We start from the raw sequence: 26,502 nt of genomic DNA, 5'->3' as shown, positions 1-26,502 counted from the left end.
TATGTAAGGAATGTTTCATAAGTATTAATTGCCAGTACATTCCCTCTGATTTTATTCTTTTCCTCAATTTTAAATCTATGCTACTTGCCTAGTGCCTGACACAATGATATTCTATAAATTTGTCTTATGTGTTTTTTGTTTTGTTTTGTTTTTTGGTTTTTTTTTTGCGGGCCTCTCACTGTTGTGGCCTCTCCCGCTGCGGAGCACAGACTCTGGATGTGCAGGCTCAGCGGCCATGGCTCACGGGCCCAGCTGCTCTGTGGCATGTGGGATCCTCCCGGACCGGGGCACAAACCCATGTCCCCTGCATCGGCAGGCGGACCCTCAACCACTGCGCCACCAGGGAAGCCCATCTTATGTGTTTTTTAAATATGCAATCAATAATTGCCTATATACCTAAAATACTATAGACAAGAAGGCTAGTTACTGAGTCAGAAGCTAGACTTTGAACATTTGAAGGTACACAGTGACATCTGGTGAGTGGGACTCACTAGTATGGAAGCATTATAAGCAGGAAGGACCATTCCTGCAGGAAGATTTAGTACAGGAAAGCAACAGGACAATCATACATATGTATGAAAATATAAAAAATTCTAAAATTATGTAATATATAAGTAGATGTGTGCTGTGATGAGGTTGCTTAGATGTATTAAAGAAACTCAGAGTAAGTGGTAAGTGGTATGTTATCATGGAGTGGGTCAGATAGGAAGAGATTCATGGAAATAGATGCCTTAAGATGGATTAGGATAAATACAGTCATTAAATGTTTATTTGTGGGATTGGGAGTGGTCCTACTTAACATTTTAAACAAGTAGGATGAAGATATTGGCTTCAGCTCCTTGAGGTAGATGATTAGGCAAATTTGCTTAATAAAAAATTCATTTATTTGTTAAATTTGTTTTAGCACACTTGTTTTTCTTTCCTAAGGCATAAATGTTCACTTATGCTAGATGTTCATTTGGCTTCTTAACACAATTTTTCATTTATAGTCTTTGAGACGTGTAAAACATCCTTGATAAGTATGCTTTGAAAATGGTAAGCTTAGGAATATTTTACTTTATTGCTTTTCCTTTTAAGTTCGGAGGAGAGATGAGAACGATGTATATATTATGTAACTCATGTCTTTGATAAAGGCACCTAGTGGATATTTAATAAATACATGAAGGAAATATCAATGCCAGTGTTCCATATGTCTGTAAGTTCCAAGTAATTGAAATCCTGCAGGTTAAATTTAGGAGTAGTGGTTGCTTCTAAGAAACATTCAAGTTCAAAGCTGTGTCACTTTACTAATTAAGAGAACTAGCTGTTGCAGGCAAACCAAGGAAGACAATGGAAAGAGGAAAACTTGATAAAAATAAGTTTCAGGGTGTGGCAGTGGACAGTGCAGAAATCAAATAGAGAAGGAAAACAAAAGGAGGGAAGAGAGTGCTTTGTTATCAGCAATAAGAAATGGAAAAGATGAATAAATTCCAGAAACTGTGGAGAAAACTATATTACTAATTATTTTCAGAGTGGAGGAACGGGTTGATTTTTAAAAGGATAAAGTAAAATATTTAAGTAAGTGGAAATAGAGATTTCTATATCCTGAAAAATACCAGAACCAGGTAATCATAAAGAAAGCTATTTTAGTAAAAGGGAAGAATATTTCACTATCTAAAATGTTGATGACATTAACAAAAATAGTTTAACAACTAGTTAATAAGTCCACCTTATTTTTATTTTATACATCTTGTATTTCAGCTACTAAAATACTTTACCTCAGGTCCTTTAGTTATTTTTCAGTGATTCATTGATGAGATAATATTTAAAAATTACAAGAAGATTGTTTCATATTGGCACAGTCATTATTCTCTGCTTAGAGAAACTGATAACAGTAATTTTAGAAAGTCAACAGTGTTTATTATAACTCAGCTTCAAATCAGTTCTTTTTAAAGAGCCCATTATGTGCTATCTGTGGCAAGAGTACAGAAGGTGATGGCATGTTTTTTGTAAAAGGGAGTTTACAGTATAGTTGAAAACGTTATGTGGTGTCACCTATAACATATATTGGTACCAAAAAAATGACTGACCGCCAAGGAGAAAGTTGTCCTGGGTTAGAGTGGTTTGACTTCGAGACTGCAAAGAGAGCTCCCAAAGCAGTAGAATTCTGAAGTTTGAGAGTCAGTGACAAATTAACATGAACTATTCAGTCCCAGTCATTGGATATGCTAGGAGTAAGGAACTGTCTGACTTGACTGAAGTACAGAAGGCTTTAGGTGTAACTCTAGTGGCCATAGAGAGGATATATTCATCAAGGGACAGAGTATAAAGGGAGATGAGGCTTGTGGAAAACACAGTCTTAGAAATAGGAGGAGTTAAACTATCAGAAAACTGCATGGAAATGTCCAATACTAGGTGAATCAGAGTAATTGAACATCACATTCTGTTTACAAAAGGGAAAGTAGTAATAACTGTTTCCTGGATATCAGGAAGAATAAATACAGAGTAACACCTTTATGTTTGTCTCCCATAAGGGGATTTTGGTAAAGTGGTGGAGATGAAAGATGGGGGATTGCAGCTGCAGGAATGGATGATGAGAAAAGGGAAGATCAAATGATACAGAATACTCCCACACTACGTATATCCAAAAACACTGCTGCATTGGTAAAGGATACCGTAGAGCAGCTCAGGGAGTCTTTTAGCATCTTGAAACATTAAGGAATGATGAAATTGTCTCATGTATTGTATAGTTGTCTCCTATGGATTGATTTTATGTATGATAGATACGCTATGAGCAGACATTCATTTAACCAAAATAACCACATTTAATGGACAATTTGAATAAACAGAAATTTACTCAAAATTAAAATTCCCCAGTTTGCATCCAACTTGATATGTGATCTAAAGTGTCCCTATGTATTACCTGAATAAAAACTCAAATATTAATAATATTGCTAAAAGGAAAGCAATTTCTTTTGCTTTGTGAACTTTAGTAGGAGCTAATCTACTTTTCCTTCTCTAGTAAAATAAAATATATACTAAAAAGGTAAATACTCTTCTCTAGAAATGTCATTCTTTAGTAACTGCTTTGAGAGGATTTATGCTCCTAAACTTTCATCTGGAACCTAATTTTCCATTGGTGTCAAGTTAGCTCATTGTGTCTTACTCTGCCTTACATGTGAATGAAGACAGATGGATGCCATCTCCCTTAAGAATAGTCTTTTGCTCATTTTAAGTCTGAAATTTTTGTTTTACTAAAATTTTGAATTTACACCAAAGCTTTCTTAATAGAAGCAAACTCTTGATGTGTCATTTTTTATGACAGAACACACATGCAGGACTTGAAAGATGTCACTAATAATGTACACTATGAGAACTACCGGAGCAGAAAACTGGCAGCTGTGACTTATAATGGAGTTGATAATAACAAGAATAAAGGGCAGCTTACTAAGTAAGTATACATTGTTTCCTCCAGAAAAGGTATTATTTATGTAGTAAACAATCATATTGTTTCATCAAATTCCTCTTGGCTACTCAATAGAAAATTGGGATAAAGTTCTTTAGGTACAACAGTCAAATTTATATTGTCAAGCTTTGTTTGTTGGAGGAAGTGTAGTTTTATAACCTTGTTCCTTAAGTGAAAGAGCCATGCATTCTCTTCTGGTCTTTGCCATCATCTTAATAACCTATGTAACACATTTAATAGATCCCCAACTAGAAATCAAATAACTCCTTCAGCATTTTTTTTTTTTTAAGGGAAGAGAACAGTTTCTACCAAGTAACCCTTAAACCCATTTTACTCTTTAAGATAAACATCCCATAGTCTCTTTAAAAAGAATAAACATAGAGCTTCTACCTTTTATTATGTCTTTTTAAAATAAACCATTTTGGAAGCAGAGTGTTTACTAGAAGATTATATAGAAATAAGGGACAGGACCAAACAAAAGGAACATTTAATTATTGTAGTCTTGGTTACCTTTTCTATTGCTATTGTGTATTTCCAGGGAGTAAATTAGCTGGAGTTTGGATTTCTTCTGTTGGTTGGTAGAGTGGTGTGAGTGACTCCTGAGTGTATAGCTTCACCCACCTGAGCTAGTATCTTCAAGATGTGGTTTTATGATGGTGTAGGGAAAAGAGATGTGTGAGGAGGCTGGTGAGTTAGCTGGTATAAACTTGGTAACCATGTCTGTTAACCATGGTAACCATGTCTGTTTTTCCTTTATTTGGGGTTGTTGAAGACCGTAAGTATTATGAAAACCATTTTAACAATGTATGTACATTTTTAGCCAGGTGTTATGTATTGATATTATTAGAGGATAATCCTGAAGGATCATCTGCATAATAAATAATAAGGGAAGCAAGTTCTCAAAGTAGCAATACTGTGTTATAGTGGTCAGCATTCCTTATAATGGAAGAGAAAAATGTTCCTTTTTGCTTTTTTAGTTATGTCTCCGCAGTGGCCCTAAATTCCATAAGAAAGTGCACAAAGCGTTAATAATCATTGGCAGAGTCACAAGCAGTTCTCTTTTAAAACTGATCTTGGACCTAACTCTGTGTTTATTTTCTTCATGATGTTTGGGTTGTAGCCCCTAATCTCTTTCTTAATTTTGAATTTCTTCTTACACTATTATTAACCTGCTTATTTGAGGAAATTAATTGATCAGTTTCTAGATTTTTGGCTTTAGAGATCTCCGGAGAGCAATTGCTTTTACTTTAAAATTTTAATTAATTTATTTTTGGCTGCGTTGGGTCTTCGTTGCTGCACTCTGACTTTCTCTAGTTGCAGAGAGTGGGGGCTGCTCTTCGTTGCAGTGGGTGGGCTTCTCATTGCGGAGCATGGGCTCTCTAGTGCAGGCTCAGTAGCTGTGGTGCACGGGCTCTAGAGCGCAGGCTCAGTAGTTGTGGTGCACGGGCTCTAGAGCGCAGGCTCAGTAGTTGTGGCGCACGGGCTGTAGAGCTCAGGCTGAGTAGTTGTGGTGCACGGGCTTAGTTGCTCCGCGGCATGTGAGATCTTCCCGAACTAGGGCTTGAACCTGAGTCCCCTGCATTGGCAGGCAGATTCTTAACCACTGTGCCACCAGGGAAGTCCCAGAGTAATTGGTAAAAAGTTAAATTTCTAGACTCAGTCATTATCAAGAGATTCTGATTCAAAACATGTGGGATGGGCCTGAGAGTTTGTATTTTTAATGAGCACCCTAGGTGATTTTTTGTTTTTGAGGGGGTTTTTTTGGCTGTGCCGCACAGCACGTGGGATCTTAGTTCCCCAGCCAGGGATCGAACCCATGGCCCCTGCAGTGGAAGTGTGGAGTCCTAACCACTGGACCGCCAGGGAATCCACCACCCCCGTCCTTTTTTTTTAACCCTTGATGGTTTCGATATAGGTGATTAGTAACGAACGCATGCTTTGCAAAACACTGACTTATAGGAATTTACTACTGCTATTTTAAAAATTGATGTTTTTTAATATTTAAAATACAAGATTCTACTTGAGGTAAGGTTCAGTGCATGAAAAAAGGCAACGTTTTTAATCTATTTCTTTTTAGCAGAATTTGTATCAAACAAACAACTCTTATTTAGCACAGAAATATAAAGATCCATCATAGTGAATATTGTTCATAAAATTGAATCCATTTTAAATGCATTTCACTAGTTTATGGACTTTTTAACTGTTTAAAAGAAAAACATACACAATTAAAGCCACTGGTAGTTTTGTAATATGTTAAAGCGAAATGTATTGTCAGTACATATCTTTCATTATATGCATACATTAAGTGTATGCACTTAATGTTCGATTTTTTCTTTTAAACGTTTGTTAATGTGCTAGAAATAAGGATTTTTTTTCCATAGTTTGAATTTAAGACTTTTAAAATAGTGCTATTGGGATATTTTTTACTGTTGGATGCAGGTAAGGTAATTCAGAGAAAAATAGTGTTAAAAATTCTTCTGCATATACAGAATTCTAGTGTGGATTACTTGAGTTAAACTATAATCCAGGTGAAAACATGAAAAGTAGGATTCTATTGGAAATGTATTTCTTAATGAGATGAATCATGTCTAAACTTTGCCTATGAAAATAATAAAAAAGTTTGTACTGCTAAAAAGCAGATTGCCCCAGGAGTTAGTATATTATTTAATTTTCCTTTAAGTAATAGAAAAATAAATATTTTTGAAGATTGAACCAACTGGGGAATGGTTGGAATTAGAACAGGCATTGATATATGATTTGTTAAATTAGGTTTTTACTACTTTATTGAATGATACATACTGAATCTGAAAGAAGTCACTTGGAATTTTTATCCTTTGATTGTATCTAGTATTGTCTTGAAAATGTTAGCTGTTCATTCCAGTTGAATTTTTGGGAAAAAAAAAATCAGTACCAGCAATTTATGGTGCTTTAGCCAATGTAAGGTGCCTTTCTTTATAGCTATGAACCCATCCACAGATAACTGAAAAGAATGGCTAATACTTAAATATGTAAAGTAAGCAAATGTGAGTCTGGGCTTCTTATTGATGTTCTATTTGTATTGCTCCCATGGGACTTTTTTCTCCCTAGCAATGCATCCTTTGATAATGGTGGTACGGAGAGATTGAGGTTTCAGGGAGCTCAGAGTGGAAAAGGTAGAGTCATTAAAGAGAAATTGCCAGTTCTCCAGCCACCTCCCTTTGCTATATATCTTAATTCAGAGCATCCTGACAGGGACCCAAATACCATGTTTCTAACACCTAACACCACACCATGCCCTTAATAGAAACATGTTTAATACTTGGAGATACACTCTTACAGGTTTATGTTATAGTGTTTGATTAATCATTGAAAGAGACTTCTCTCTTGTCACCTGGAGGTTTTCATACCTTCAGGTACAGTGTACCTTAGTAAGGGATAGGTAAGAAGGAGTAGGTCTTTCTTCTGTAATGTGAGAAATGGACTATCTGTTAACTTGGAAATTTTCAGGCAGATCACTTTAGGCAAAACTTTGTATGGAAGTTGAGGATCTGGAAATTGATTCTCTTAAAACTGCACAGACTCAAGTAAGTCTCTTCATATAAATAGAGACCTCAGTTTGAAGACCACTGAACTTTGGTCCTTTAAAAAAAAAAAGTGGTCATTTTATCACTTTATTACTTCGTATGGTCTCTAAACAGTATCTGCAGGGAATTTGAGAAAGAAACTTGCGAATAAGGTCATTTATTCATCTGATTGCTGATGGACCTGTGTTTTTTAATTGTTCTTATACAATACACATACAGATATACATCTATTTAAAATTTATAGTTACATTAACCTTTGTCTGGCAGTGTACGCTCCACAGAGTGCTAATTACACTTGGTTTTAGAATATAAGTTATTTTTTTTAATGTTAAGCATAGAGTAGATTAATTTTCTTATATTTAATTTTCGGAGCCAGTTTTGGATGGACTGTAGAGTGTACTGAACCATGGGTTAAAAATAAAAATATTTGGTATTTGGTTTATATGTTTCAAAATGTGCCTTTCTGTTTATGTTAGTGGTCCTCGACATCACATTGTATACCTTAAACTGAGACAATATTATATGTCAGTTATATCTCAGTAAAGCTGGGGACAAAACCCAAGATTTTGATTATATGGTTAAAATCTGAAACATAGCTGAGCTTGTCTCATCAAATACTGGTTTGTCTCAAGGCTGGAGTCTGGAAAAGTGAGCTCTATTCTTAGCAGCTGTTCAGGTATCACTTGTGTCTGGCAAAGAAAATATCAAGTCATCTGTTTTCCTCAGGGAGAGTATATCTTGCCCACCCCTGTCCGGAGGCTGGAGGATGGTTAGAAGTAACAGAAAGGGAGGTCAGGTTCCAAATTAAAAGAGATTCAACAAGGTTGTAAAGGAAAGTGGAGAATTAACCATGTCAAGATTGCAGATCTCTTAAAGTAATCCCCCATAAGGGGAGAGGTATCCTTTTTTGTTCAACATGCTTTTTTAAAGTTTTACTTGCTTCTTCCTTCATGGTCTTCCTTACATCTTTTACAGGCATACCTTGTTTTATTGCACTTTGCTTTATTACACTTCGCAGATAATGTGTTTTTTACAAATTGAAGGTTTGTGGCACACTGCATCAAGCAAATCTGTCTTTGCCATTTTCCCACCGGCATTTGCTTTCTTCATGTCTCTGTGTTAACGTTGATAATTCTCACAGTGTTTTAAACCAGGGTTCCCCAACCCCCGGGCCGCAGACTGGTATCGGTCCATGGCCTGTTAGGAACCAGGCCGCACAGCAGGAGGTGAGTGGCGGGCAAGCGAAGCTTCATCTGCTGCTCCCCATCGCTCCCCATTGCTTGCATTACCACCTGAACAACCCCCCCGCCCCCCACCAAGTCTGTGGAAAAATTGTCTTCCACAAAACCGGTCCCTGGTGCCGAAAAGGTTGGGGACTGCTGTTTTAAACTTTATTATTATTATATTTGTTATGTTCATCTGTAATCAGTGATCTTTGATGTTCCTCCTACGACTCACTAAAGGCTCAGATGACGGTTAGCATTCTTCAGCAATAACATATTTTTCAATTAAGGTATATACATTGTTTTCTAAGACATAATGCTGCTGCACATCTAATAGACTACAGTGTAGTGTAAACATAACTTGTATGTGCCCTGAGAAGCCAGAAAACTTGTGTGACTCACTTTATTTCTATATCTGTTCTGCTTTATTGAGGTGGTCAGGTTGGCGTTACCTCTTTCCCATATGTTAATCTTATTTTTGTTTTCTACAGCCTTCTCCATCTGTAGTCTTGGGAAAACTCTGGATAACTGAATTCCTATAAATGACTGAAAATACAGGTTTCTAAAGGCTAATCCTCAGAACTCTTTTGGTACATGACAAAGTTTTCATTGATCTAAAGAGATATAAAGACAATTTTCTGAATTTTGTCCCAAGTTTTTCCAAAAAAAAAAGTAATTTATTCAGTTATATCTTTTACTCTTGTTCATGTGTCCTTTCATGAAAATATAATGATAGTGTTGTTTTATTTACATTTATTTTTAACACTCTCACTTGGCAAAATAAAATGCTGGTAACTGTTGTTTCCCAGAATGTTTGGAAATTTTTGTTGCTCTTTGAAATTCTTATTTTAAGTGAAATTCCTTTGGAAAATTTTGTATGAAAATTGCTACATGTGTGTATGCATAGTGACCTACCACACCACTGAAGCAAAAATATGTAAATGTATTTGCTTAATGAGTTCTTCAGAAAAGACCACACATAATTTAAATGAAATGTGGTTGTCTTTCCATTACACTCAAAATGTGGGTCATGTAAGACAGCCACAGTAGGGCCTTACTGGGTCAGCCTTAAGTGTGGTCCTTGCTGTGATTCTGTTGTTGGTCACATGAAAAGGGTAAGTCATCTGGTGGCTTTCAGGAACTGTCACCCCTTGAATAGATCCCTAAAAGGAGCTAAGTTGTATCTTTGGGGGTTTAATGTGCTGTTCAGTTTATATTGTAGCCTTTTTAAAAAATTTTTTTTACCAGGTCTTTTCATTTTTTTTGACTGAGTTGCTTTAAATTTCTCTGACAAGTTTAAGTTTATAAACTTTAGCTTATCTACGTGTGTGAAGAAGAGTTTTCATTAAAAAGCAGGCAGGTAATGATATAATTTAAATGGTGTTTCTAGTCACCTAATAAAAAAACTTTCATTTGAAATGTGATGACAAAAAGTGATCCTTTTTCCAGGATCATACACCATGATCAAGTGGGATTTATCCCAGGGATGCAAGGATTCTTCAATATACACAAATCAATCAGTGTGATACACCATATTAACAAATTGAAGAAGAAAAGCCATATGATCATCTCAATAGAGGCAGAAAAAGCCTTTGACAAAATTCAACACCCATTTATGATAAAAACTCTCCAGAAAGTGGGCAGAAAGGGAACCTACCTCAACATAATAAAGGCCATATACGACAAACCCACAGCAAACATCATTCTCAATAGTAAAAAACTGAAAGCATTTTCTCTAAGATCAGGAATAAGACAAGGATGTCCATTCTCGCCACTGTTATTCAACGTAGTTTTGGAAGTCCTAGCCACGGAAATCAGAGAAGAAAAAGAAATAAAAGGAATACAAATTGGAAAAGAAGAAGTAAAACTGTCACTGTTTGCAGATGACATGATACTATACATAGAGAATCGTAAAGATGCCACCAGAAAACTACTAGAGCTAATCAATGAATTTGGTAAAGTTGCAGGATACAAAATTAACACACAGAAATCTCTGGCATTCCTATACACTAACAACGAAAGATCAGAAAGAGAAATTAAGGAAACAATCCCATTCACCATTGCAACAAAAAGAATAAAATACCTAGGAATAAACCTACAAAAGGTGGTAAAACACCTATACTCAGAAAACTATAAAACACTGATGAAAGAGATCAAAGATGACACAAACAGATGGAGAGATATACCATGTTCTTAGATTGGAAGAATCAATATTGTGAAGATGACTATACTACCCAAAGCAATCTACAGATTCAGTGCAATCCCTATCAAATTACCAATGGCATTTTTTACAGACCTAGAACAAAAAATCTTAAAATTTGTATGGAGACACAAAAGATCCCGAATAGCCAAAGCAATCTTGAGGGAAAAAAACAGAGCTGAAGGAATGAGACTCCCTGACTTCAGACTATACTACAAAGCTACAGTAATCAAGACAATATGGTGCTGGCACAAAAACAGAAATATAGATCAATGGAACAAGATAGAAAGCCCAGAGATAAACCCACGCACCTATGGTCAACTAATCTATGACAAAGGAGGCAAGGATATACAATGGAGAAAAGACAGTCTCTTCAATAAGTGGTGCTGGGAAAACTGGACAGCTACATGTAAAAGAATGAAATGAGAACACTCCCTAACACCATACACAATAATAAAATGGATTTGAGACCTAAAGGTAAGACGGGACACTATAAATCTCTTAGAGGAAAACATAGGAAGAACACTCTTTGACATAAATCACAGCAAGATCTTTTTTGATCCACCTCCTAGAGTAATGGAAATAAAAACAAAAATAAACAAATGAGACCTAATAAAGTTTTTGCAAAGCAAAGGAAACTACAAACAAGACAAAAAGACAACCCTCAGAATGGGAGAAAATATTTGCAAACGAATCAACGGACAAAGGATTAATCTCCAAAATATATAAACAGCTCATGCAGCTCCATATAAAAAAAACAACCCAATCCAAAAATGGGCAGAAGACCTAAATAGACATTTCTCCAAAGAAGACATACAGATGGCCAAGAAGCACATGAAAAGCTGCTCAACATCACTAATTATTAGAGAAATGCAAATCAAAACTACAGTGAGGTATCACCTCACACCAATTAGAATGGGCATCATCAGAAAATCTACAAACAACAAATGCTGGAGAGGGTGTGGAGAAAAGGGAACCCTCTTGCACTGTTGGTGGGAATGTAAATTGATACAGCCACTATGGAGAACAGTATGGAGGTTCCTTAAAAAACTAAAAGTAAAGTTACCATATGACCCAGCAATCCCACTACTGGGCATATACCCAGAGAAAACCATAATTCAAAAAGACACATGCACCCCAGTTCATTGCAGCACAATTTACAGTAGGCAGGTCATGGAAACAACCTAAATTCCCATTGACAGACCAATGGATAAAGAAGATGTGGTACAAATAAATATACAATGGAATATTACTCAGCCATAAAAAGGAATGAAATTGGGTCATTTGTTGAGACGTGGATGGATCTAGAGACTGTGATACAGAGTGAAATAAGTCAGAAAGAGAAAAACAAATACCGTATATTAACGCATATGTGTGGAACCTAGAAAAATGGTACAGATGAACCGGTTTGCAGGGCAGAAATAGAGACACAGATGCAGAGAAGAAACATACGGACACCAGAGGGGGAAAGTGGCGGGCTGGTGGTGGTGGTTGGATAAATTGGGAGGTTGGGATTGACATATATACACTAATATGTATAAAATAGATAACTAATAAGAAACTGCTGTATAAAAAATTAATAAAATTAATCTTTTAAAAAGTGATCCTTTTTCCTGCATTTTCTACATTATAAGCACAATTTTGTGTTACAGTTTTCTAAATATCACTTTAATAAAAATGACTAGAATTGGGGTGCTAATTATTTTAAAAATTAGATTTGAAACACCATTTTGACTGGTGAGAGGTTTCCAAAAATTCATTTTAGATACGTGTAACCATTTTCTTATAATACTGTAATATCACTTCATTTGGTTAAGGGGTCAAGTAGTTTTACAAGGCTGAAAAGCTTAAAGTATCTCAAATGTGAAATATTGCTAATTTCTTTGAAAGTATACATATTTAAATAAGTTTAGAAATTTGAGCAGGCTGTCAGAAGATAATCGCACAGCCTATTTATTTTTATAATGATTTGGTATAGGGATTACTAACAGAATTTGGAAAAGAAATTAACTAGCTTCAACAAATTTGGCCATAAACTTTTGTTTTAGGGCACATACTTTTATTGTGAAATCTGTGGATTTGCCTTTAGTTGCTGCTTTTAGTGTCATTTACTTTAAGTGTGCTAAGTCTCTGTATTTTTTGTTCTTTTAGATATGACACAGTTGAAGGCATGTAAGTGGTTGTTTTTCCGAAGACATAAGCAGTTTTAGTATGTGAAGATTTTTAATATTTAAATTTTGAATTTAAAAGCAAATTTCAAAACATCATAGCATGTTTCTCTGCAGTCTTCTGTTTTCCCCCAAGAGTTATTTAAATAATAATCTAGATGCCAGTGTTTACTCTTGGTAAGGTGGTAGCCTTTTCATGTGCAAATTATACTGCAAATTCTTTACATTTATATGGATTGCCTTATTCCTCCCAAGGATGAAATTAAATGAGCATTTTATAGATAGGTTATTATAAGTAAGAGTATATATTTAAAATCTCAATTCTGTGTGAATTCTAATTTATTTTTTTAAATTCTAGTTTTTTATAATTTTTTACAATATATTTGTTTTCAAATTGCAGCAGTATTGTTGGATAATCTAAGTTGCTTAAACATACAGTTTCAGTTGTTTAAGACTGCCAATTAAAAAATCGTTATGAGTATTTTTTTTTCTAGAGCCTAAAAATGTTTTGGGGAGTGGCAGAAGTGAGTTTTACAGAAATCAAGCAAAAGCTTTGAACCGTCTCACTGGAAAAATGCTTGCATGAATACACAACACAAACACACATTTATTTGGTATGTCATTTCAGGGCATTCATTGACACTCTGCCCAAGAGATCTGAGGCCCCTATATTAAAAACACCTGCCATAAAGATGAGAAATATATTAATATGAAGGGCCTTATCGGCTTTTAATGAAATAATGATATTTATGCTTTAAAATTTATTTCAGTTTACCTCACTTTTTGAATGTTGATTCTTCTTCTAAGTTAATGTTTGGTTTATTTTCATTTTCAGAACTTCTGATTAATTGTTTAATTGTTAAGACATACTGAAGGTTTGTAAGTTTTCTTTTGGTGAAGGAGTATCCTTTAGTTAAGTAACATTTTGTTCTAACTTACACTAACTGGAAAACCAAATCCTTTTGGTCACAACAGTACATCACATCTTTGTCCTTCCTTTTTGCTAAGAAAAATCAGTAGCCAGTGTTCTTTCTGTCCTGTTGCTCGTTTAATATTTTCCATCTTGCTCTCTTGTCCTCCTCCTTGAGAGGGTAGAATAGTGTTGTAATGGTCAAAATACTCAGCCTTGTAAGGAGAGAAGTCACCATAATCAAGTGTGTCAAATCAGGATTAAAGTGACTAGCCTTGAAGTTGTAGATGAAATACAAAGCCTGACTTTGTTTGTTTTTAAGCCATGATTTAACTTTTTAACCACTTTATTGAGATAAAGTTCACCAATTTAATATGTACAATTAAATGGTCAAAGCCAGTTTTTGTGGAGGCAAAATAAACATGTTTTATCAATAAAGTCAGAAAAGGGCCTGCCTCTTTTAAGTTGTCCCAGTGTATTGAATTGTTTTTAGAGATCGTGAAAGCCACAGAGCCCACTTTTGTTTCCTCCCTGGGGCTGTAATGGGTTACTGGTACTTGGTTATTCTCTTGTGTCTGTAAATATACTAGCCTTCACATAAAGCTCATTTGTAGTATTTTTCAACATGAAAATTTTGAACAAAATTGTGCAGAGATTTGAGCCTGTGGAGTTTAATGTCAATAGAGTGAACTACTTTTATTTAACTGTGCTTGTGTCTATTGTTTGGCATTTCAGAAATGTCAAGATATTCATTTGCTTCTTCTCTCTCTCTCTCTCTCTCTCTCTCTGATGTGTGTGTGATCACTGACCATCTTTAAAACTTAAGACACTAAAATATTTGACATAGGTGGAATGAATTTTTCAAGAGCATTAAAATTACATTAAGTGGCCTAGAAATACTCTGCTTGCCTAAACGAAGAGTGTTCTAGGTATTGCCTGGTAGTTTTTTCTAGCATATCAATTCAGTAACCAAAATAGGTTTGAATTATTGTGATGTCAGTAGTCGTCTAAAAGGAGAGATTATAACACTTGGAAAATTATAGAACTAAAAATATTCTACATGTATTGACTTCATTAACTCAGTACCTTTTTTCACATTAAAATTTTGTTTAAAATACAAAATTAAGTAATTTTCTTCTAGTTTTCCTTTCTAAGAATGTATTTAAGGAACGTGTCCTTTCCATTTTCCTTCTACAGTTTATTTTATGTGTTATCTTTAGATTTGATATGCATTAGGTTTAGAGAAACGTTCTGCTAATAGTTGCCTTTGGTAGATCTATTTTCATAATTATTCACTAGAGATTTTCAAGTTAGCTATGAAACTTCATGGAAGGAAGTTCTAAATTGTAAATATTTATAAATTTTAAAAGTTTCTAAAGAATTTTTAACATGTTCATATATAAAACTTCAAATCTGTGTTCCATGTCATTTAAGGTGGTGTCAGAATAATTGAAAAATTATTTTGAAACTTGTTTTCAAAAAACAGCAGAGAATTTAGTAATGGCACACAGCGGCTCATTTGTTTTCATCACTGTTTCAGAGTTTTGTATTACACTTTTCAGTTTTAGACATTTAATGATTATCTTTAATGTTCACAGGAGCCCTCTTGCACAAATGGAAGAAGAAAGAAGGGAGCATGTAGCTAAGATGAAGAAGATGGAGATGGAGATGGAGCAGGTGTTTGAGATGAAGGTCAAAGAAAAAGTTCAAAAACTGAAGGACTCTGAAGCTGAGGTAATCAACCTAATATTTTCAACTTTTATAGGCACAATAGTCCTTTAAAAAATACCTTTAATAAAATTCATAGATAACCTTTCTCTAGATTTTTTCAAATATGCTAACAATAAAATGGAAAAATAAAAGCAAGCACTATGTTTACAATAATATATATTTTAATATGTATTTGAATACAAGTATACTTGGTAGGAAGACATAGTAGAATACTTACAATAAATTTTATTAGCTATAATTAACAAGTTATAAGAAATGAAATTATAAGCCATTCCATCTAGTCAATATAAGAAAAGTAAAGATCAGAGTTTTAGGTGGATGTAAGAATAAAAACTAGTGTAAGGGTAATAATAATAGACCAGGCTTATTTGCATACGAATGAAAAAGAAAGAACCTTAGTTAAACTATAGGCATGCCAGGGTAAATTACAGACAGAGGAAAAAATGAAGAAATGTGATTTTTATAAATGAGGTGGGCCTTATTTGTAATATAGTGTCAACGTAATTCCGACTGTTAACAAAAATCAGGTAGGGTAGTGACAAAGCATTCCAGCAAGCTGATATACTACCTTGGAATCTCTCTAGATGTTGAGGCATATATTTAGTTTCTATTAATCAAAAAGATCATGAAGACATATCCTTCAATAAGTGATAAGAAAAGATGGAGGAAAAAAACCACACTAACACAAGCATCTATACAGTAAGTAGTTGGCTTGATGTCCAAGAGCAGTAGAAGAAACTCTAGGTAAACACAAAATAAGTCAACAATTTAAGTATAATTTCTCAGCACAGATTTATTATCATTGTGCTGAAAATTACTTTTAAATATATGGGATGACATTAATATGAAATACTTCTCAAATTACTTTTAATGATAAAATTCAGTGAGATCCCTGTGTTTATATGTGACTCCACTAATATAATAATATTTGTGTTTAAATATATTAAAAGGAGACTCCGATCTAGTCTGTTAGATCCTTACAGTTGGTCTCTTTGCTTTTGTAATGAATTACTGCATAAAATACATAAACCTTCTCTGACTAAATACATAACCAAAAATACTCTGATCCATTGAGTAGAAGGAATGCATGGAGTAAAGTATTTAGTAATTTTGAGGAAATGTTTTTATTCCACATTAGATTTCTCTTAAATCACTGGGCTTTTCATGTAATCTCTTATGAAAAAAAACTTTCGCTATTGTTGTATTTATCATATGCTTAATTCAGTGGGGATACAGAATAGCTCCTCCTGGTCTAAGACTACCAAGCACTGCAGAACTAGCATCCCTGGCATCTGTTATTAAGACGACATTTAGGAGATTAAGTTTAGTCTTTTTTATTAATTAGCTTTTTATTAGACCTATCCATCCAAGTCTCTACCCCTTCACTAATTAATAAATAATCTGGAAAATCCGTATCAGAAGGTGAATAAAAACAGGAGTAATCAAGAGTCTGCATTATCTTCACACTTAGATTATGATGAAAATCTAAAAGGAGTTGAATTTACATTTGGTATAGACCTATTTTAGGGCCTGCTCCTAAGAGTAAATGTTATAAACAAACAATTATAAAACTGTAGTTATAGAACCCTTTGAGAGTTTTTACGATTACTGTGAATGGTGAAAACAGAGTTTTGCGAAACTTAACTGCTCTTTGAAGGATAGAATCTTTATTAACATTAAAAGGACCTGTAAAGAGATCTCGACCAAGTTTCTCCTAATTCAGTAAGCCATATAAGTATGTAAATATATAGGTGAAGAAACCTATTTAACCTTGTTTAATACTGTTTTTTCTCAAGTGCTAGAAATATTTGTTCGGGGCACAGTTGCTAATATCCAGCAGCACAGTGTATCAGGCTCAGTATTAAGCATCTTCCATGGATTATGTCATTTAATTCATACCACAGCCCTTCAAGATGGATATTATTGTCCATTTCCCTTTTTTACATGAGAGGAAAGATAAATTAACTTGGTCTGTGCTGCATAGCTGTAAGCCATTATTTGAATACACTTAACTTTGTTCTTAATCACTAGACAAGTCCACAATCATGTATCCACAATTTCAGAAAACTGCAAAACTAGACATAGAACTAATAGTTTTATCCCACTTGATGTGAATATTTATATACTTCACTGCAAAAAATAGTAATGTGTTTGGTTATAGGTGCTACCTTAGACAGCCCAGGAGTTGTTTTGTAAATAGAGTATATAGACCTTTCTAAGTAGTATTGGCTTTCTGAAATCTGAAAAATTCTGAACTGTGAAACACATCTAACCCCAAGGGTTTCTAGGAAGTGAGGGATTGTGACCTGTACTTTTAACCTACATGCAGTTAACACAAAGATATGTATATGTGACAGAAATATACAGGTAAAGAATGATGAACACTGGTGAACCTGTGGTCCAGCTTAAAAATATAAGGCATCATCAGTTCATTTGAGGCCCCTTTGTGTCTCTCCCCTATTGTATCCCTCTCTCTCCTTCTCAGAGGTGACTATTCTGAATTGTGTGTATATAATTCCCTTGCATTTTTTTTTTAAATAACCAAAGGCATTTTCCTGTGTTCCTATTTTCTGACATTTTCTTAGTAACTTGTTTGCTGTCATCAGGAAGATGTTACCTCAAATTTGATTCATGTTTGCTTAAATATATTTTAGATGGTTTTGTTTTGTAAGAACTGCATGAAATAATTTGGAATGGGAATGAATATAAAGTCACTTTTTGTGGGTTTACAAAGTAATTAAGAAAACAAGTTGTATGCGAAATTACAATCCAAATTCAAGATGATAATTCATTGGTGTAATACAGTCTTTAATAAAACATAGTTCCTGGACATCTGAAAGTTTTTAATATTAGTAGTTCTTAGTTATTCGCTGTAGTTTTTTTTTCTATGACTGTTTTCCTCAGAAATGGATTAACTAGCACCTAAATGAATTATTTAATGAACTATTAGATAAGCTCTTTGTTTCTGCAGTTACTTTGCATGAGTGTTCTCCACCTTTCAGCCAGCATTCTTTATAGCATTAATTCTTTTTTTTTTTTAAATAATCCAATTTATAAAGACTCGGCTTCTGGATTTTTTTTTTTTTGCGGTACGCGGGCCTCTCACTGTTCTGGCCTCTCCCATCGCGGAGCGCAGGCTCCGGATGTGCAGGCTCAGTGGCCATGGCTCACGGGCTCAGCCGCTCCGCGGCATGTGGATCTTCCTGGACCGGGGCACGAACCCGTGTCCCCTGCATCGGCAGGCGGATTCTCAACCACTGCACCACCAGGGAGGCCCCCAGGATTATATATTTTTAGCAAGCATTCAGGTGATTTGTACGAAGACTGACAAATGAGAAACACTGCTTTTTAAGAATCGGGGACCTTATCCCGTGATCTTGTAACTCTTAGATCCTCATCTATTTGCTTTCATTTCACTTGTCTCAGCTTTCTGAACTTGGAATTACAAGACAGGTTCAAATCCTGGTTCTGCCACTTTTTGGCTAATGACTTTGGGCAAGTGACATAAACTCTGCAACTGTTTGGTCATCCATGAAGTGGGAGCAGTGGTGTCTTCCCTGCCCAGCTTCCTACATGTTTTGTGAGTAAGGAAAAATGAGATGATAAGATAGGGTATGCCCATTATAAAGTGCTACACACTGTAGCTTATTGTACTCTTTTTTTCCCTGTTTACCAAGATTATTCTCTTTGATCACTGGCCTTTTGGGTGGTAAGTCCTATAGGCAGAGGAATTTTAGTGCTAAAATTTTAGACAGTGCTAAAACCAGGTGATACTTTGAATTTATAGCATAAGAACTGAATGCTCATTAGGATGCCTGGATGAAATGTACTTCTGCTCGTGATTTCTCAAACAGTTTTATTTTATATATTGTGCTCTGAATTAGCTCCAACGGCGCCATGAGCAAATGAAAAAGAATTTGGAAGCACAGCACAAAGAATTAGAGGAAAAACGTCGTCAGTTTGAAGATGAGAAAGCAAACTGGGAAGCCCAACAACGTATTTTAGAGCAACAGAACTCTTCAAGGTATCTAATATCAGATTCCCAAGAAATGTGTGTATTAATATTTTAAAGAATTATTTTCCTATTTATTTGAAAAACATTAAAATAACATTTAAAAAGACATCATCCATTATCATAAATCCCAAGCACAGATAATTTTCATGGATGAATCTTTTATATAGATGGATGCAGTCTGTCGTAACAGTATTTTTTTCACTGTAAACATTTTCCATGACTTAACAATCTTCATAATTTAGTGGCTTCATAACATTCTCTTCAGTTGATTCACCATAATCAGTTGCTCACCTTTTCCCATCAAATGTTGGACATAATAGTTGTATTTAATTTTTGGCAAACATAGAGAACACTGCTACAAAGATCTTTTATACATTTAGAGGTATGTCTTAATTGTGTTGAATTATTTCATTAAGATAAAATTTTGGATATCTAATTCCTAATGCAGCTAATTAGTTACTCTTAATTTACACAAAAATCAGTAGTATTTGTACTTTGGTTTTCTTCTTTTCCTCATTAGTCCCATTTAAAACTGAAAAGTTGTATCCCTATAAGGATTCTACACTTTACGCTCACTGCTAAACATTTTCAAGATTTTCAACACTATCCTTCTATTAACTTTTTCCCCAAGGAAGAAGAAAATATATTTGTAAAAGCGAAGCATTTCAGAATGCAAATGACAGTAGGAGAAAAGGATACCCTGGTTGATGTCAGTTGATCTTTTTTGATTTGCACTGTTTCATTTAGGAAAAATTGTGCTTGTATATTAAAAATGGGTTTTTGTTATGTTTTTTACTGTTTGTCTTGGAATTTTGTCAAATATTTGTCCAAGAAAATAATATTGTAGACTAGTATTGTCCTTACTGTTAACTTTAAATCTAATTTTTAAATGAAATTGTAGTGTTTGAAAATCCAACACAGTTGTAGTTGGTTTAGCTATTGCTACCATATGTTATCTGTGTTTATAAAGTGGTCACTCATTTTGATTATTTTCCTTTAATCATTTAGAACCTTGGAAAAGAACAAGAAGAAAGGGAAGATCTTTTAAACCCTCTTTTGACCACCAGTTACATATTAGTTGCCAACATGCCAGCTTGGACATCAGTGTTTGTTGGATCCGTTTGACCAATTTGCACCGGTTTTATCCTTAATGATGGATTTAACAGCATGACAAAAATTATTATTATTATTTTTTGTTCTTGACGGAGATTAAGATGCCTTTAATTGTCTAGGGTGTTGTGTACTTAGAAACTAACAGCTCTAAGTACCTTTCCTATGTTTTCTTTTTTTATTAAACAGATGTCTTCAATTTAATGCAAGAAAACATTTTACTGTTGTACAATCATGTTCTGGTAGTTTGATTGTTTACAGGATATTCCAAAATAAAAGGACTCTGGAAGGTTTTCATTGAGGATAAATTGCCATAATATGATGCAAACTATGCTTCTTTATGATAATTATAATACAAAGGTTCCATTCAGTGCAACATATACAATAATGTAATTTAGTCTAACACAGTTGACCCTATTTTTTGACACTTCCATTGTTTAAAAATACACATGGAAAAAAAAACCTATATGCTTACAACGCACCTAGAGCTTTTTTATAACAACCTCTTTTTTTGTTTGTTTGTTTTGGATTCTTTAAATATATATTATTCTCATTTAGTGCCCTCTTTAGCCAGAATCTCATTACTGCTTCATTTTTGTAATAACATTTAATTTAGGTATTTTCCGTATATTGGCCCTGCTAAAATAGAATATAGCATCTTTCATATGGTAGGAACCAACAAGGAAACTTTAATTCCCTTTTACACTTTATGGTAAGTAGCAGGGGGAAAAAATGCATTTATAGATCATTTCTAGGCAAAATTGTGAAGCTAACAACCAACCTATTTCTACCTATGTGCAGTCTCTTTATTTTACTAGAAATGGGAATCATGGCCTATTGAAAAGAAAAAAAAGTCACCATTCTGCATTTAGCTGTATTCATATATTGCATTTCTGTATTTTTTTGTTTGTATTGTAAAAAATTCACATAATAAACAATGTTGTGATGTAACTGAGCGTGGGGTCTTAAATATTCTACAGTTGATATACAAGAGTGTACAGTGTGTTTGGAAAGAAGCTTTTCAGCTTCAATTTGCTTCCTCCATGATTGTAACTCTTATCTTTTCTCTTGTATGTTTGTTTCATTTAGAATGCATACGCCCTGATTTTCTAACTAACTAACTAATGGGGTATAGTATCTCTCTACTCATTTCTGTCTCCTATTAACACGTTATTTCTCTGAGAATGAATTTCAACTCCCCAGGTGAACTCACAAGTACTTGGACTGAAATTTTTTAACTGGAAGGAGGGTGGTATAATTTCTTTTCACTATAAGGTCAAATGATATAGATTTTAACAAAATGCTTTATGATATTTTAAGTATAATTAATGCAACACAGTTTGTTACCTTAAAAAGTTTCATCATATCTGTTACTTTTTAAAATTAGTGATCCAAGCAGAAGGAAGTAACTGATATTTCTGATTAGCCAATATTTTTGTTTACATCAGAGGCTGGTGGGTTTAAACAAATCAGTATGCTTGAAAGATCTTGTTGCTTTTCAAAGATATATAGATATAAAGTGTAAAGCATATTAGGAAGATTATTCACCTTACAGAATCTTGACTTTACATATAAGTTCACCCTGGAGTGCTTTTTTTTTTAAATTAATTTATTTTTGCTGTGTTGTGTCTTCGTTTCTGTGCGAGGGCTTTCTCTAGTTGTGGCAAGCGGGGGCCACTCTTCATCCCGGTGCGCAGGCCTCTGACTATCGTGGCCTCTCTTGTTGCGGAGCGCAGGCTCAGTAGTTGTGGCTCACGGGCCTAGTTACTCCACGGCATGTGGGATCCGCCCAGACCAGGGCTCGAACCCATGTCCCCTGCATTAGCAGGCAGATTCTCAACCACTGCGCCACCAGGGAAGCCCTGGAGTGCTATTTTTAAAGCAGATCTTATAGGGCATTAAAAACGTGATATTAAGAATACTGCAGTAGGGCTTCCCTGGTGGCACAGTGGTTGAGAGTCCGCCTGACGATGCAGGGGACGCAGGTTTGTGCCCCGGTCCGGGAAGATCCCACATGCCGTGGAGCAGCTGGGCCCGTGAGCCATGGCCGCTGAGCCTGCGCGTCCGGAGCCTGTGCTCCGCAACGGGAAAGGCCACAACAGTGAGAAGCCCGCGTACCGCAAAAAAAAAAAAAAAGAATACTGCAGTAAATACTTACCCGTATTTGATGACCATTACTAGTTAAAGATAGTCTTGGAAAACTTTTGTTAATCCTAAAATGCTTTCCTCTACTGGAGAATATACTATAGTGCAAATGCCTTTTTTTTTGGCTGTGTTGGGTCTTTGCTGCTGTGTGCGGGCTTTCTCTAGTTGTGGCAAGTGGCGGCTCCTCTTCGTTGCCGTGCGCGGGCTTCTCATTGCGGTGACTTCTCTTGTTGTGGAGTACTGGCTGTAGGCGTGCGGGCTTCAGTAGTTGTGGCTCCCAGGCTCTAGAGCGCAGGCTCAGTAGTTGTGGGATCTTCCCGGACCAGGGCTTGAACCCGTATCCCCTGCATTTGCAGGCGGATTCTTAACCACTGTGCCACCAGGGAAGCCCTACAAATGGCTTAAAAAAAAAAAAATTGGCTTTCATTTCAAGACCAGAATCAGATATTCAGGAATAACTGTAAGTAAACGTGCAGGGGTTTTTTTGTTTGGTTTGGTTCTTATGTTAAGAGAGATTGGGTTAACACCCCTAACCAGAAAAGTTTGGTTTTAGGAAGTTAAGAATAACCTACTGAGTTTGGAGACTGCAAAATGAGGAAGTTTATATTGACCACCTGCTTAACTGGTAAGTACTGCTGAAAAAGGTTCTCATAGATGCCATTTAAAAATTCTGTACATTGTGATAACTTTATAAAAGTCACCTTTATTCTACTTGCCTAGTGAAAACTTTCAATAGTCTTTATCCATGTCATGCCTAAGGTTTTATCTGAATCTGATATAGGACCCATACAACTTGACTGGGTCTTTTGATGGTTGACTCCAAGCTTTTCAAGCATATTGAGGGCTTTTTTGTTATATGGCCTGTGGATTTTTGACAACTGTTAGGTGATTATTCACAATACATATAACATTCAGGAAGGCGTAAGGAAAGGCTAGCTTGTAAACAGCAAAACGGGCAATACCTAGTCTCCATTGTCAGTGGCATTATATAATTGAAGTCACTCATTAACCACTATGCCATCTTTTTAATTAAGTGAGACTGACCAAGTATGCACTAATGCCAGTGAACATCTTGGGCACCACATGGCAGAGTTTTACTGCCACCTACTGGAAATAAGATCTAATTGATTTTATCAAGTTCACCAGTAACTGGGGAAGTTGACAATAAATTGGACATACGGCTTATTTCTGTGTAGCTCAGGTTGTAATTTTGAAAGCTGAGGAGATAGAAACTCCTGCTTTTCAAACTCATTAGCTTAGTGTCACAGTACAACCTGCACCTTTTGTGCCTTTTATTCTCTTGGAGAAAGACCTAGGAATGTGGAAGTCAGGGTATAGTAGGTGAGGAAAAATAAGAAGGAAAGAAGGTTGTCTGATAACGCAACAAGAGCAAAGTGTTGACTTAGCACGTCATCTAGATCACTGTTTCCAAACCTGATCCTGTTTCCTTACGAAAATATTTTTGAGCATGTATCTGATTATAATTGTATAGTAAATCATATACATGTAGCACTATGTTAATGTGAATATTATGAAACAAAATTTTAAAAATTGAAAAAAAGTTTAGCACTCTTCCCAAGTCCCAGTGAATTATTTAGTACACTCTACTTTGGAAGCCCTTGATTTAGTATGGTTGTAGGTAGTATGTAGATGATTAATATTCAGTTATTGTTTAATCCCCAAGGAAGTCCTAGTGAGTACTGCTGTGGTATCCTACTTGATGTAAAAGGAAAGATTATTGTCTGCCACTCCAGTAAATTGAAATCCTTTCTAATAAATAGCTTGCAAGTGAAAACAAAAGTTCATGTCCTTCATTTAGGATATTTACCCTACCCCAGACAGTGAGCTAAATGGTTTATGTGCATTATCTTCATTTAATCCTTAATAGATACCAGTGTCATCCTTTTACAGATGTGGAAACAGCTTTGGAGATGGTTAGTGACTTACCCAATAGACGGGTGGTAACTGGCAGAGCTGGAGTTTGAACTGGTCTTGGCAACACCAGGACCTGTGTGCTTCAGTCTTATGCCATATGACCCCCTGGTGTGTGCTAGAAAACACTGGACACGCTAATCATCTAGGTTCAGATCCCATCTCTGTATAAACTATGTTACCTTTCCTTTCTGAATATTTGTTTCTTAAGCCATAAAGTAGGGCCCATATCTCCCTTGCTGGTTCAGAGTGAAGATTACATTGTGACTGCACACGTGAAGGTGTCTGGACCTTGAGAGATTATCCTTGAATTTTAAGAAAATTCAATTAACACAAAAACAAAAACAGTTCAACACCTCCCTCCTCTCCCAGAATGTTGATGGATGTGGTGATGCCAGGGCCATGACAAAAGTATTGTCTTTTCCCACTTTTAGGTAAGTGTGCATGGTGCCATGATAAGTGTCCAGACCTGCTTCTTTGTACACAGCCTTTTGGAGTTACTAAATGAGGTATGTTTCAACAGTAGGGTACATTATGGAAATAAGGTAATTCTGGTTAAGAGCAGGTTTTCTGCAATGCTAGTAATGGGAATTATAAAACTTGAACTTCTTTGGAAGTAATGCTGAGATGGTTTATCAGTATCTCATCTATGAAAACATTGCTGCTTTTCCAGAAAACTTGGTTCCCATGATTTGGGATTAATCCATAGAATGTTCAGAGTTTAGTGTCAGCCGTTTTCAGCAGAAAATAGGGACTGACAATTTCCTGTGTTCTTTAGAAGACTTTCAAAGCTTCACAGGAAGAATGAAGACTATTCTTGGCCTGAACATTTGCTCCATGGAGTGCTGGGCCCAGCCAAACAGCATTGTATTAGCAAAGGAGGGTCAAGTGAAAGGAGACCTTGTTCTGTGCCAGGCTCTCAAAGGGTAGCCTGAAACCCCACTGGCCACCCAGATGCAGTGTTTGTGGACCTGCTGAAACATAATGCCATTCAGGCTTTCTGAAATCCTTTGGGATAGGGAGAAGAAGTAGTAGTTGACACTTCTGAGAATAGAGATCTGTGAGGACTTGGCATAAGGTGGGAGGCTAATTGGCGGAGATGGTAAGACGCTGCCAACAAGTGTCTATTTTTGGTTATCTTCTTCAAAGTGAGTCCTTAGCTTCCTAGCTTACAGGTGTGTTGCAAGGAACAGTGTTTCACCCTGGATACTTACAAGGAAACAGCAGACCACAGAAGCCCCACGAGTAGGAGTCTGCTTCTCATCCAAGTGTGCGGTACTGAACTAGGTCTAGCAGGGGCTTACAACTTTTTCCCCCCTCATTTAATTCTGTTGTCTTTGAATTTCACTGGGCTCTTTCATATTTAAATGTATGCTCCAAGCCCAGAAAAGTTCCCTGTGTTTGGGGTAAGCTAGTAATTTAAGCAACTTGGCAAATGGTGGGTGAAGTGATAGGTGCCGTGGCACAGACCCCAGAGTTAATGTGAGCTTTTTCCCCTTGCTTTTCAGAAGTAAAGGAATATATGTTTTGTCTGGTTGGGAGTTGGGATAGCTGTCAATTTTTTCCCTAGGGATAAATCTCTTGATTATACAAATCTATGGCTTAGTGTGGTTTACGTTTCAAACCAAAAAAAAAGCAGTGTTGTAATTAACATTTTAGGAACACAGTTCTTTCACTCAGACACCAAAATTAAATCTTCCTTAGACCTTCGGGTTGCTGGGTAAAGGTATAAGGAACTCAAGTTGGCATTTTCTCTCCCAAACCTCTACTTCATTAGTGCTTAATTAGGCCTCATCCCTCGTAGTCATGCTTGGAAGATGGAGAAGAGGCCACTGAGACAAGCTCACTTCTGTGAACTCTTCATTCAGTTGGGATTGACCCAAGTATAACCCATGTCCCAAAGAGGAGATGGGCTTTCTCTCCAACTTGTACTATGAGGACTGAGGAACTCATCCTACCAAATGTGAACATTTTGACAGTATTCAAACTGGGAAGAATTCCTATTTATCAAAGGAGAGAAAGCTCACTTGGAAATTGAGGCAAGGGAACAAAATCATCGA

At 35.7% G+C, this 26,502-nt stretch overlaps 1 protein-coding gene across 2 annotated transcripts in view; it reads left to right on the top strand.

The window, feature by feature from the left end:
- The window catches only part of SEPTIN7 (septin 7), a 66,955-nt gene extending 45,639 nt beyond the window's left edge, over positions 1-21,316 (top strand). For both annotated transcript variants that reach the window (XM_060156857.1, XM_060156856.1), the window contains exons 10-13: positions 3,305-3,430; positions 15,108-15,243; positions 19,125-19,264; positions 20,264-21,316. In XM_060156857.1, coding sequence (XP_060012840.1) covers positions 3,305-3,430; positions 15,108-15,243; positions 19,125-19,264; positions 20,264-20,303 — 442 coding nt within the window. In that variant the 3' untranslated portion in view covers positions 20,304-21,316. The remainder of the gene's footprint in view (positions 1-3,304; positions 3,431-15,107; positions 15,244-19,124; positions 19,265-20,263) is intronic.
- Positions 21,317-26,502: the final 5,186 nt, after the last annotated feature.

This window comes from Lagenorhynchus albirostris, chromosome 8, assembly GCF_949774975.1.
Source record: "Lagenorhynchus albirostris chromosome 8, mLagAlb1.1, whole genome shotgun sequence".
Lineage (NCBI taxonomy): Eukaryota > Metazoa > Chordata > Mammalia > Artiodactyla > Delphinidae > Lagenorhynchus > Lagenorhynchus albirostris.
The sequence above is the reverse complement of the archived record's forward strand: the minus strand, read 5'-3'. Positions and strand labels throughout refer to the sequence as shown.